Source organism: Canis lupus, chromosome 5, assembly GCF_011100685.1.
Source record: "Canis lupus familiaris isolate Mischka breed German Shepherd chromosome 5, alternate assembly UU_Cfam_GSD_1.0, whole genome shotgun sequence".
Taxonomy (NCBI): Eukaryota; Metazoa; Chordata; class Mammalia; order Carnivora; family Canidae; genus Canis; species Canis lupus.
The window spans coordinates 660,266-673,354 of record NC_049226.1 but is presented as its reverse complement, the minus strand read 5'-3'; the positions used below and the strand labels follow the sequence as shown (position 1 = coordinate 673,354).

Here is a 13,089-nt window from a genome sequence, read left to right as displayed (position 1 = left end):
GGAACTCCAGCGATGGAGCACAAGCAGCCACCAGGCAGACTGGGAGCCCGGACTGGGCGTAACTGGGCCGCGCCGGGACCCCACTATCGGCATGGAGACACCTGCTTGTGACCTCGGCATCTCTGTTGGAGAGCAGAGAGCAGGGCCCCCCCGACACCCGCCCCTCGGCCCGTCACGGCCTATTTCCCGCCGCCTTCTCTTGCTTTACGAGCTGGGTGATGGGCCCACGGTGTCCAGGTAGCCGCCCAGGGACACACGGGCCGTGGGTGATGGGCGAGGTCACAGTGCACCAGAGCTCTGGCACCAGCTGGGCGGCTGACAAGGGTCGTCTTGCTTGCACGACGTGCTCCGCTCTGGACCCTGCTATCTTCACGGCCTCGCCCCTGCCCTGGTTCCACCGGCCCCGCCACGAGCCTCTGCAGGGACGCTCCCCCCCGAGCCCTGGACCGAGGAGCAGGGGCAGGCACCCGTGTCCAGCGGCCTCCCGTCGTCCCCCCCGCGCCGCACTCTTTTCCTGTCTGGGGACATGCACGCTCCAGCCCTGCTCGGGCCCTGCTGCCCCACCTCTGCTGGCGGCCTTGCTGTTTTGCACATGAGTCTGATCCGAGTCCCGCCTGACGGTGCTGAGCACCTGGGACACCTGCCCGCGACTGGACGGGCCTGTGTAGATCAGCGTGGCTCCTGAGGGCGCAGCGCCCGGTGAGCGAGGGGTGCGGGCGGCTACCCTCTTGGCCCCTCCCCACACCCACAGCCCCATACAGGCGCTGGACCCTCCGGCTTTCTCCCAAAAAGAGGGGTAGGCAAGGGGCCACCAGCGCCACCCTGCCCCAGGTTTCCTTTCCTTCCCATTTGGGGGCATGTGAACATAGAAATGAATAAATAAATGAATAAATAAATAGATAAATAAATAAATAACAGACTAACCTTCCGGCCAATCACAGTTGAGCTACCCTGCAATTAAACAAATCCACAAACCCGCAACACATATTTACATCTCATTAGCAGAAGCCAAATGCAACAACGGCATTAAAATTAAGAAATTAGGCCCAATTATCCTGTCGGCGGCAGTTGGGGGAAGTTGTCAAGGGCTGGTTTATTCATTAGTTTGCACAGAAGTTCAGCGGCTCCCTAATTGTGTGCTGCTATTTTTTACCCCCTCCTCCTCTTGCTTAAAAAAAAAAAAAATTTGTTTGAGGTTTTCATGTCTCTGCAGTGCAGCAGCCTCGGCAAGGGCAGGCCCAGGGCAGGCCCAGGGCAGGCCCGGGAGGTGTTCGGGTCCTCTCTGGACTCTGTGTCATCGGGGCCCAGCCGGCCCAGGCCGGGTCGCGAGTCCTTAGGGACTTGGGGAGGCCCGGGCGGCGGCTTGGGCGGGGGACCCCACAGGTGCCTTCCAGGATGCCCGGGGAGGCCTTGGACTGGCCCGCACGACCCCGGGCTTCCTGCCTGCACTGCTGCCCGCGGGCCGGGGGCCCCTGGGTCACTGGGTGCAGGAGCCCAGCACCCTCCCCTGCCCAGCAGCCCTCATGGGCCTCGGCCCTCAGGCAGAGGGGGTGCGGGGAATGAACGGAAATGTCGACAAAGCTGTTTTCCGCAGGTGAGAAGGTTCCTTGTGCTCCAGGCAGGTGGTCTTGGGCTCCAAGGGGGGTGGTCGCAAGGCCCTGGCCAGCCTTACAGAGCAGTTCCGACTGGCAGGACCCCATTCTGGAAGCTTCTGCTGCGCCGCCTTCACCTGGATCCTTCCACCTGGCCGCCGGGGGCTCTGGTGGCTTCCTCCCTCCTGCTGGAGACTTGCCTCTCGGGCCTCCTCGGGCCTCCTTGGGCCTCCTTGAGCCTCCTTGGGCCTCCTCGGGCCTCCTTGGGCCTCCTTGGGCCTCCTTGGGCCTCCTTGGGCCTCCTCGGGGAGCTCCTGCTGTCCGCACTCCCACCCGGCCCCACCGCCTCTCCAGGGCCCTCTGTACGCTGCTGCCCAACTGGGGGCTCCCGGGTCGGTGCCAGCCCGTGGGGTTTGGCTGGTAGGTGGTGACGGGCCTGCTCAGCGTCCCCTTCCAGGTGGGTCTGACGCCCCCTCAGGACACAGCCAGCTGCCTGCTTCTCCCCCAAGCTGCGCTCGAGACGGGGCACAAGGGGCCGGGTCCGGGGTTGGGAGACCTGGTTCCGTCCTGGCAGCAGCCGCGGGGTAAACCTCACGCAGCCTCCGTGTCCTCAGCGGGCAGGCGGCACTAGCGACGCAGGTCCTGCTCCTCCAGGCCTTGAGCACGTGCCTCACGGAGGGTCCTCGCCTGCCCCGTCGCCCCCCAGGCTCTTGGGCCCCAGGAAACGTGGTGCGGCTCCTCCAGGGGAGCCCCCCCGCCCCTAGAAGCTGGCGGGGCCTGTCCGCGATCTGCGACCTCAGGGCAACCGGCCCTCCTGTGAGTGGAGACCTTTCCCACGTTCCCAGGTCCCGAGCTGGGGCTTTCCCAGGGCCTCGCGGGTCCACACCAAGCATTTTGCAGACGCTCTGCCACTGGATTCAGCATTCACGTCACTCCGGGAGCTCGTCCAATCGTCTGTTGCAAACACAGCTGGAAATGGGGGTATTAAGATACTAATCAATAAAATATTGGCTCTCACATTACGTCGTGTTGGAGGAACTGCAAGCTCCACAGGGCACCCCTCACCCAGATGTGCGGCCAGTGAAAGAGCTTTCACCCGCAGCATTCTCTCCTCCTGGGGCTCTGCTTCCCATCTGTCTACTCTTGCCCAGAAAAGTCATTCATTCATTCATTCTTTCATTCATTCATTCATTCATGTACCTAGTACTCGTTGAACATCTACTATCTTCCTGGTGCCATGGCCAAGCCTAGCGCTTGTCAGAGTCTACACAGTGCCCGCACTCGAAGGCCGTGAAGGCCGGAGGCAGATGCGGAGGATGGCAGTGCCGCGCGGGGGGGCCGGCATGCCGCTGCTGGGAATCCCAGAGGACTGACCCTTGGGCCTTGTGGGGTCGAGGAGGGTGTCCGGAGGCAGCAGCAGTCCCGGCCGAAGCCGGCGCTCTCCCCGTGCTCCCGGAACGTGCGCGCCACGGGCTGGACCCAGCGGGGTTGGTCCTGTCTTGGAGTCTGCACTGCCACCTCCTGCTCTGTGCTGGGGAGCGGGAACAGGGACTTAGGGTCACAGGGATTTCTGGAATTTAACACAACAACAAGGCAAAAGTAGAGAAGAGGAGGTTGACCCTACCCTGTGCATTAAATGCACGACGATTGCGCCCCAAAAGCTGTCTTTCTAATCCTCCTCACTGTGGTGACACCTGCTCCACTGCACAGAACCCGGGTGAGGACAAAAATGCCAAATTCTTTTTTTTTTTTAAAGATTTTATTTATTTATTCATGAGAAACACAGAGAGGAGAGGGAGAGGCAGGGACACAGGCAGATGAAGAAGAGGCTCCATGCAGGGAGCCCGACGCGGGACTCAATCCGGGTCACGCCCTGGGCCGAAGGTGGTGCTAAACCGCTGCACCCCCAGGGCTGCCCGAAATGCCCAACTTTAGGTAGCGCTTGGCGAACGCCTGAGACTCGCCCTGGAGTCCATGCGCAGCAGCTCTCCAGTTGTCCACAAGCTCGCGAGCCGGGCGCTCTGTACAGGGCGAAGCACGGTCCCCGGGAGCCGCTCCGGTGCCCAAGGCCCTGAATGGGGAGGTGCCGTCCGGGACAGCTCCCCTGGAGCCTACGCGGCCCGCTCCCAAGCGCTGCACCCAGAGCGGCAGGTGCCACTGGGCGTCCAGCCACCCACCGCGCTGTGCTCACGGCCGCCTGGCTTTGGGCGCAGAAGGCCCTTCGTGGGGAGGAGGCTCTCCGCCCCTGCCATGGCCTTGTTCGTGCGGCGCATCGAAGCCGCCTCCTTGGCTGCCCGCGGGCCGCCCTGCTGCTGCGGCTCCTCCAGCGCCGGGCCGGCCCTCATCTCTGGCTCCAGCCCCAGGGTAAGGACCCAGTGCGCGGTGATCTCTGCGACAAGTTCTCCCAGGCGGCATCTTGCACGGGCAGCCGGCCGGAGCCGCCCGGTGCGCTGCTGGACTCTCCGTCCCGCTGTGGCGGGCGCCCCGGGGCTGCCCTGTGAGGCACACCCTCCCCTGTGCCTCCACGAGCTGCGGTGGAGCCCGCCGTGCCGCCTGCACTGAGGCCTCGGGGTGCGGGCTCTGGGGCTCCGGGCGCTCGGCCTGCCGCCACCTCCTGCCGCCACCTCCCCCGCCGTGGGTGCAGGGGATTGCGGCGCCCACCTCGCGGGGTCCTCGTGCCTGTCAGGTCAGGGATCTAAGCACGTAGTGAATGCTTAAAATTTGAGGCAGAGCAAGAGACAGAGAGGCAGAGAGGGAGAGAGGGGGAGAGGGGGAGAGGGTGGGGGAGAGGGGGAGAGGGAGAGCGGCCTAGGGAAGTGCAGCAAAGCAACGAGCCTGAGCCTCGGAGGGAAGGGTCCTCGAGGCGGGGCCTGTGGGGCACGTGGGAAGACCGCGGCGAGGGGCCCGCCAGGGAGGGCCAGCCAGCTGCGAGGCTTGGGCAGTGCGGCTCCTGCAGGTGCCCGACAGCCGCCCCGCGTGGCCGTGTGGAATGGAGGGAGCAGGGCACGAGGCTGGCGGCTCCGGAGGGGCCCGTCTCCCCACCGGGAAGGTTGATCTTACCCTGCGGACCAGGTGCGAGCTTGGGGGCTTTGGAACGGCTCAGCGTGCTGCGGTTTCCCGGGTCGTCGTGACCCGTGGGTGGGTGTGAGTGCAGAGGGTGAAGGCCGGTGTGGCAGGTCTCGGACAAGAGCCACAGGGAAGCAGCAGATACAGATTGAAGTGACCCTTGCGTGAGATCTGCCAAAACAGGGCCTGGGGGTAGAGGGGTGACGTCCCGGCTCCCTGGGGGGATGGTGTGAAAACGAACCGTGTGTGGGCCATAGGTTTCGGGGGTCGGATTGGCGCCAGGGCTCTCAGCTTCTAAGCAGCGGCTTCAAAGTCCCCACCTCCACATCTTCCTCGGTCCACCTGTTCAAGCAAGGGTCACCTGGGGTAGGGACAGGGCTGCCGCAGGGCACAGGGCAGAAGGGGGCCGGGGGCTCTGGCTTTGGCCACCTCGCAGGGGACCTTGGAGCCCCTCCCAGGTCCCACGGCCGCAGTCCCTGCCCTGGAGTTTGTCGTGTGAATGTCCTTGTCCCCAGGAGTGGGACGAGAGAGACACAGCTGCCTTGAGCCGAATCCCCCCCTGTGCTGAGGACAACTCGGGGCAGCCCGGCCACCAGGCTGGGGCGCTTTCCTAGGACGTGTGGTGGAGAGCTGCCGGTGGCCGGTGGGAGGGCAGACAAGCCGCCCCCCGCTTCCCCTTTGCCCATGCAGCCCCGCCTGGGGGCGCCCCCAGGACCCCCCCTCCCGACTGCGGGCGGCCTTGCCTGGAAAGCCGTCCCTTGAGCCCCTGCTGTGCAGCCCACAGGCTGGGGAGGCGCAGGCCCTGCAGGCCCTCAGGGGACATTACAGGCGGCGGGAGCCTTGTGGGGTGCCCAAGGGCCGAGAGCCGGGTCCGCAGGCCCCTGCGGTGGAGCCTTCTCCTCCCAGGCGGCCGACCGCGCAGGGACAGGGACAGGGACAGGGACAGTGCTCCCGAGATGCCAGGAGCTGTCCACCAGACGGCAGGGACACGACCCTCTTTGTACTGAGTTATGCTCCACTGGCTTTTACAGTGTGTTTGAGTTCTTGGTGAGCGTGCAAACCCCGCAGGCACCCGCGGCTAAGACACCAGAGAATCCGTCAGTGGAAAGGACAGACTCTCTCGCAAGTCCGGCTCCCATTATTTTGGCATTTCAGTGGCTGGCCTTCCAGAATGTAGGCACTTCCAGGATGTTTAAAAAATACCCGTTAGGGGGACGCCCCCACGGGTGGCTCAGCCGTTTAGCGCTGCCTTCAGCCCAGGGCGTGACCCCGGGGTCCCAGGATAGAGTCCCACATCGGGCTCCCTGCATGGAGCCTGCTGCTCCCTCTGCCTGTGTCTCTGCCTCTCTCTCTCTCTCTCTCTCTCTGTGTGTGTCTCTCGTGAATAAATAAATAAACCCTTTATTTATTTATTTTTTTTTTAAATTTTTATTTATTTATGATAGTCACAGAGAGAGAGAGAGAGAGGCAGAGACATAGGCAGAGGGAGAAGCAGGCTCCATGCACCGGGAGCCTGACGTGGGATTCGATCCCGGGTCTCCAGGATCGCGCCCTGGGCCAAAGGCAGGCGCCAAACCGCTGCGCCACCCAGGGATCCCAATAAATAAACCCTTTAAATGACACCTAAAATACAACTACAAACAGAAAAATGTATATAACAAATTCACGTCTCCACAATCTCAGGGCAGCTCAGTACGAGCCCCCAGATCAAGAAACAGAAAATCCCTCTCCCTTTCCCTCTGTGTGTGCTCCTGCTCTCACTCCCTCTCCCTCTCTCAAATAAGAAAAAAAAAATCTTAAAAAAAAAAAAAAAAAAAAAGAAAATCACCGACACTCCACGTATACTTAATGTCATGACTGACTTGAGTGGGCCTGAGGCTTCCATGTTACAATTAATGTCCTAGTTGAAAAAACAGCTTTATGTTCATTTCCCCCTCGTTTCTGGAGTTTCTTTGAATTAATTAGACTAGTTGTTATTCCATTTTTCTCTATTAACTTGTCATATATATCTTATGTATATCTTCTTTTATATTTTTTCATGATTACTATAGATGGCACAACTTGCATCTCTTACTTCTCATCATCTAATAAAAATGGTATTTCTGCCTCTTCTCTGACATTGCCAGAACTTTAGAATGTTTCAATTCCATTTACCCCTTTTGCCTTTTGCTTTGTTATTATTAACTATTATTGATTTTAATTCTACACCCATTTAAAACTCCATAGCCATTAATATTACTGCTTTTTGCAGTTGATATTCGTTTTAATTGACCCATATATTTTCATTTTCTGATTATTTTCATTTATTCATGCGATTCTGTGTTGTCATCTAGGATATTTCCTTTCAGATTGATTCTCTTTAGTATTTATCGTGGTTAAGATTTGGTGATTATTATTTTGCTCACATTTTGTTCATCCAAAGACTTTCTTTTACAAAAATCATTTTTGTTTTTAAAGGAGTCACATTTTTTTCTTACAATACTTTAAAAAATAGTTTTCTATTATCTTTTGGTTTCAAGTCCTTCTCTTGAGAAGTTAGTGGTGACTATTATTGCTTTGAAGGTGGTTTTTAAATCTCTGGCTGTTTTTAAGATCTTCCTCCCTCCCTCCCTCCCTCCCTCCATCTTTTCCTTTTCTTCCTTTTCTTTTAGCAGTTTGACTATCATATGCCTACAGTATATTTTTGGGGGTCTTTATCCTGATTGAGGTTTGCTGAGTTTCTTAGATCTGGGTGCTTTTGTCTTTCATCATTTTTCAACCATTGTTTCTTCAAATATTGCTTTTGCCACACTTCATCCCTCCTATTATGTCGCTGCCCCAATTATAGGCATTTTAAATCTATTGAATGTGTCCTGCCTGGCCCTTGATCTCTGGGTGTATTCTCCATTCCTTTTTCTTTGTGCTTTTTCTTTGACTTCCCTTATATTTCACTAACCTTGTATTTGGCTATATCCAATATGATGTTAAATCTATCAATTAAACATTAATAATCAATACCTAATAATCGATTACTACTCGAGTATTATATTTTTCACTTAATTATGGGTTGCAGTTACACATGTCAAAATATCTGTGTTTTCATCTAAATTGTTGATTTTCTTCTACTATTCATAACATTATTAACCAGAGTTTTAAAGGTCTTTGCTTCTAACTCTAATACCTGAATCACTGGGCTGCTTTTTCTGTTTATTAGGAGGCTTTCTTCTTCTTTCCTTGCCTAGTGATTTTAGTTTTACCCTGTGCTACATATCGTACATAAAAGGACTTTAAAGACTCTAGGTGATGTTTTGATTCTTTAAGTTCGTGTTTTCACTTTCCTCTGTTAGAAAGAAGGGGAAAAAGCTTATCTCTTCAATAATGAAATAAGCTGAATTTAGGCTAGATTGTAGTTTTAATAAGACCCAGTTTGCAAAAGACTGGAACAGAGAGACGGTCACTGGGAGGAGGCAGTTCTCTGTGTGGGGACTTTCTCTGAGCTCTTTTCCGGAGGCTGGAATGTTTATGGGCAGGGTGAGGCTCTGAAGTTTACCATGGAGCCGTTGCCGTAGATTTAAGGGTAGAGTAAAAGTAGTAGAGGTCAACTCCGGATTTCAGCCAGAGTAGGAATGATTTGCTTGCCCAGACACTGAGTGAAATACTGGAAAAGCCATGGCTCTGGAGTCAAGACCACTCTCTAGCGTAAAGGCTATATAACCTTAACAAAGCCCCCATTTATTTATTTATTTATTTTTTTAAAATGTTTTTTTGGTTTTCTTTTTTAGATTTTATTTATTCATAGAGACACAGAGAGAGAGAGAGGCAGAGACACAGGCAGAGGGAGAAGCAGGCTCCATGCAGAGAGCCTGACGCGGGACTCGATCCAGGGTCTCCAGGATCGCGCCCTGTGCCAAAGGCAGGCGCCAAACCGCTGCGCCACCAGGGCTGCCCACAAAGCCCCCATTTAAAAAAAAAATTCATTTATTTTATTTATTTATTTGAAAGGGAGAGAGCGAGATAGAGACAGAGACGGAGAGAGCAGGTGTGCACACAATGAGGGGGAGCTGCAGAGGGAGCCGGGGAAAGCAGGCTCCCCACTGAGCAGGGAGCCTGACACGGGGCTCGACCCCAGGACCCTGAGATCATGACCTGAGCTGAAGGCAGACGCTCAACCAACTGAGCCGCCAGGTGCCCCAACAAAGCCCAAAATTAATTACACGCTTTTAAAAATAATTTTGCATTTGGAGGTTGATTCCTGCCATTTAGAGGGGCTTAATTTTCCATGGATTCAATCACAACAATGCATAAAAATCAAGAAAGCGTTTAAGGCAATTCACATATAATTAAGTCAGTTGTTAGAACAGATATTCAGTCTTCAGAGAAACATAGAATCCAGAATTCCTGCAAACATGTGATAACAATGTCTAGTGAGCAATAAGGTATTACTAGAGAAGCAAAGAAAGAAAAACATGATCCATTGGTAAAAAAATAAGTAAATAAAATCAGTGTGTAAAAACTTACTCTGGGATACCCTAGATGTTGGGTTAAGCAGTTGTTGCAAATATGTTAAAGAACTTTTAAAAAAATTAATTCTACTGGGATACCAGCAACGAAGTGACAGTTCCAGGCAAGAATCAAAAAGAAAATTCAGGACTAAGAGTAACTTAATTGAAAATATTTACTGAATGGGCTCCACAACAGATTGGAAGTGGAAGAAAAGTGAATTAATGAATAGGGAGACAAGGTGGCAAACTGAGGCCTGACCAGGGAGCCGTGTCAGCAGACGGGCCAGGCCAGGCCAGGCCAGGACACCACTGGGACTAGACCAAGGGGCCAAAGGCGAAGTCTGCGGAGGCCGTGGAGTCTGGACCCGAGCAGGCCGAAGCGGAGGGAAGGGAAGGGAGCCTCAGCCTCCCCTGGCCCGCTCTGGTCCAGGCGCTGGGCCCGGATGGCCCCTCGAGGCCCGGGGCCTCTGAGCCCACCCGGGAGCCGGAGCCGCCCCCTGCGGACCTGCTGAGGGAGACGGGGGCTTGAGGGGGGCCCTGGCCCTCTGGCTGGCCTTCCCTCCCTGAGTGGCCCGGAGCTTCTTCAGGAGACCCCGCTCCGACGGTCGGGGGGCCGCCTCAACCCTGTCCCCGACCTCGTCCTGCTGTAGGTTCGGGATAGTCGCCCGTGTGCCCCGTGGCTCCAGCCGGGCCGCCCCTGGGAGCCTTGCCAGTTGGTCTCTCTTCCATGGGGACAAGGCCTTGTGGTCTGTGGCTCACCTCGCAGGGTCCTTCGGCTCTGGGATTTTGATGCCTTTAAATATATAAGACCTGTAATTTATTTTGTTCTTTTGCCAGTTATCCTGCTCCTTTGGGGGGGAAGGGGAGGTCAGGGGGAGGGGGGAGGCAGATGGGGGGAAGGGCAGATGGGGAGTGGCAGGCAGGGATGGGGTGCAGAGGTGGGGGAGGCAGGCAGGCCGGGGGCTGGCTGTTGGGGGGCTGGAGGCAATCGGGGGAGGCAGATGGGGTGAGCCCCAGGGGGTAGGACTGGGGTGCGGGTTAGCCGGGGGGCGGGCGTTGAGGCAGGCCGCGGGGCCCAGATGCCGCTGGGTACACCCCATCTGCCGGTGCATGGGAGCCCCTGGTCCGAGGCCGGGTTTGCAGGCCCCTTTCCTGACCTTCCATGGGCTCTGTGTCGTCGCAGCTGCAGTTGCCCCACGTGGGGTGGGGGGTCCCCTCGCGGCAGGTGCCCCGTGTCTGAGCCGGGAGTCCTGGCTGCCTGGGGGGCCTTGGCCGGTGCCCCATGTCAGGCTGGGCCAGGCCAGCCCCGCGCTCAGAGCCTGAAGGCGGAGCAGAGTCACCTAAGCTCGGGTACATGCAGGTGTGCACACACCCCCCCCCCCCCCCCCCCCGCATACTAACCTGCACACACACGTGCACATACTCCCCGCACACACACACGGGCACACATACCCCCCCGTGCACACACACATACGTGACAGCACGGATATTCATGCTCACACACACTTGCACACACACACTTTAGAGACTTGGCTGCCATTCATAGCTGTGTCCTTACTTGCTTGAAATAATAAAGAACCAGAGAGAGAAACGTTTTGAAACTGGGTCTCAATGATTTGACATTTGGTTCTTGCAAAGTGTGAAACTTACTCGTAGAACAACTTTTTTTTTTCCATTTTCATTTTATACCTATGATTTATTTATTTTATGTGAGAGGGAGAGAGAGAGTGCGGGGGGGAGGGCAGACCAAGAGGCTCCTCAAGCCGATTCCCCACCGAGCTTAGAGCCGACATGGGCCTTGACCTCAGAATCCGTGAGATCAGGACCTGAGCTGAAACCAAGGGTTGGATGCTTAACCGACTGAGCCACCCAGGTGCCCCCATATTATATTTTTTGAGTCGAAGAATAGTTGACATATATTAGTTTTAGGTGTAAAACAGAGTAATTTCATAATTATATACATTATGAACTATTCACTCTGATAATTTCAGTTGCCACCTGTCAGCATACAAGGTTGTTGCCATATTATCGATCCTATTCCCTATGCTGTACTTTTCCTCCCCATGACCTATTTATTTTGTACCTGGAGGTTTGTACCTCTCAGTCCCCTTCCCGTATTTTGTCCACCCACCTCCCCTGGGGCAACCACCAATTTATTCTCTGTATTTAGGAGTCTGTTTCTTTCTTTCTTTTTTTTTTTTTTTTGGTCTTTTATTTTTTTAGATTACACACATGAGTGAAATCATACGGTATTTATCTTTCTCTATCTGATTTATTTCACTCAGCATTATACTCAACCCTTGTCGCTGCAAATGGCAAGATTTCATTCTTTTGATGGCTGAGTAATATTCCGTCGCATAGACCTGGCACCTCTTCTCTACCCGTTCACCTATGGATGGACCTCTGGGTTGCTTCCACCCCTGGATCCTGTCCGTAATGCAGCGATAAACGAGGGGTGTGCACATCTTCTGAAATAGCTTGTTTGTTAGTTTGTCTTCTTTGAGTAAATGCTCAGAAGAATTATTGGATTCTATGATAGTTCTATTTCTAATTTTTTTTGAAGAAGCTCTGTACTGCTTTTTCCCAGCGCTGCAGCAAATTCCCTGCCCACCCATAGTGCGCGAGTGTTTCTTCTCATCCACATCCTCACCAACGCTTATTGTTTCTTGTCTTTTTGATACTAGCCCATCTGACAGGTGAGGTGATAGGTCATTCTGATTTGCATTTCCATGATGTTGAACATCTTGTCACGTGTCTGTGGGCCACCTGGATGTCTTTTTTTGAAAAATGTCAATCTAGGTCCTTAGCCCATTTCTAACTGGATGCTGCTGCTGCTGCTGCTGCTGCTGCGGATGATTTGGTGTTAAGTCGTATGATTCTTTATGTATTTTGGCTACCAACCCCTTAGCAGATCACTGACAAATATCTTCTCCCATTCAATAGGTTACCTCCTTATTTTGTTGATGGTTTCCTGCTGTGCAGAAGCTTTTCAGATTGATGTAGTACCAATTGTTTATTTTTTGCTTTTGTTTCTCTCACCTGGGAAGACATATAGAAAAATATGGCCAGGGCTGATTTCCAAGAGTTTATAGCCTCTATTTTAAGAGCTTAATGGTTTCAAGTCTTAAATTTAGATCTTTAATCCATTTTGAACTTATTTTTGTACAGAGCACTTGTAACCCAGGGTCACGGTGCATAGGCCGATCGAGACCATGTCTTCTGTCCCCAGCCTTCTTTGTGGCACATTAAATGCAGCATGATTTAGGAGAGGGGATGGCCTGTGACACCAGGTGAGGTTGAATGGCAGGCAGGGCGGGAGGTGGCCTCAGAGCGGGGGACAAGGGACAAGGCTGAGAGGGAAAGGATTTGTGCCTTCATTGGCGTGTCTGCACCTTGACCCATGGCCAGGACTAAGGATAAGGTAGGACCGTGTCTGGACCTAAAACCCCTTCTTTCCCCATTTCCTGCTTTATTTCTTAGAAGGATCCTTATAAACTGGGTGAGGTTGACCCCTTCCCACAAACAAGCACTCTTTTACCTTGCTGACTTTACCCATTAAGTAAAGCAATGCTCCCCCGAAGCCTCTAGAATTCCTATTTTACTCTCATCAATTTTTCTTTCTTCCTTAGATGTTTTCCTCTGCCTTCCCCCTTTGCTGAACAGAAGGTTTCTTGTGCAACCCATGCCCCTCATCTGGCGAGTATTTCTGCCCAGTGGTGGTGACCGGTTAGCTCTGCAGCAGCTCTGGCCCGGTCACGGCCCCTGCTGGTGTCGGGCCCCAGGAAGTTCAGGTGAATCATCGGTTTCTCTGCCTTTCCAGGGTCCTTGTCATTCTTTAGCTCTGTCATCTTGACAAAGCCAACCTGGGGGCTCATAGTGCGCACTTTGGATTTCTCCATAGATCGTACAGAAGGGCAGTCTTGCATCAGAGGGTTTTTATGTGGACTGAG

General features: G+C 54.2%; 1 protein-coding gene across 1 annotated transcript; it reads right to left on the bottom strand.

Moving 5' to 3' along the window:
* Positions 1-1,199: 1,199 nt before the first annotated feature.
* Positions 1,200-13,038, bottom strand: LOC119876280 (collagen alpha-1(I) chain-like). Its single transcript, XM_038535559.1, has 6 exons — positions 12,864-13,038; positions 10,297-10,458; positions 4,463-4,874; positions 3,708-4,271; positions 2,967-3,162; positions 1,200-2,042 (listed from the first exon to the last, which is right to left on the bottom strand). Exons 1-6 carry the CDS (start codon positions 13,036-13,038, stop codon positions 1,200-1,202), a joined length of 2,352 nt encoding a protein of 783 aa, XP_038391487.1.
* Between the last annotated feature and the right edge of the window lie 51 nt (positions 13,039-13,089).

Bases quoted from the DNA above. Each gene is read 5' to 3' on its own strand.
- LOC119876280 (XM_038535559.1), bottom strand. From the start codon at position 13,038: ATGGAGAAATCCAAAGTGCGCACTATGAGCCCCCAGGTTGGCTTTGTC. The intron at 4,272-4,462 runs GCCCCGCCTCGA...CTGACCTGACAG, and splicing joins TCTTCCCACGTGCCCCACAG to GCACGAGGACCCCGCGAGGT. The intron at 3,163-3,707 runs GTAGGCTCCAGG...GTTAAATTCCAG, and splicing joins AGCGCTTGGGAGCGGGCCGC to AAATCCCTGTGACCCTAAGT.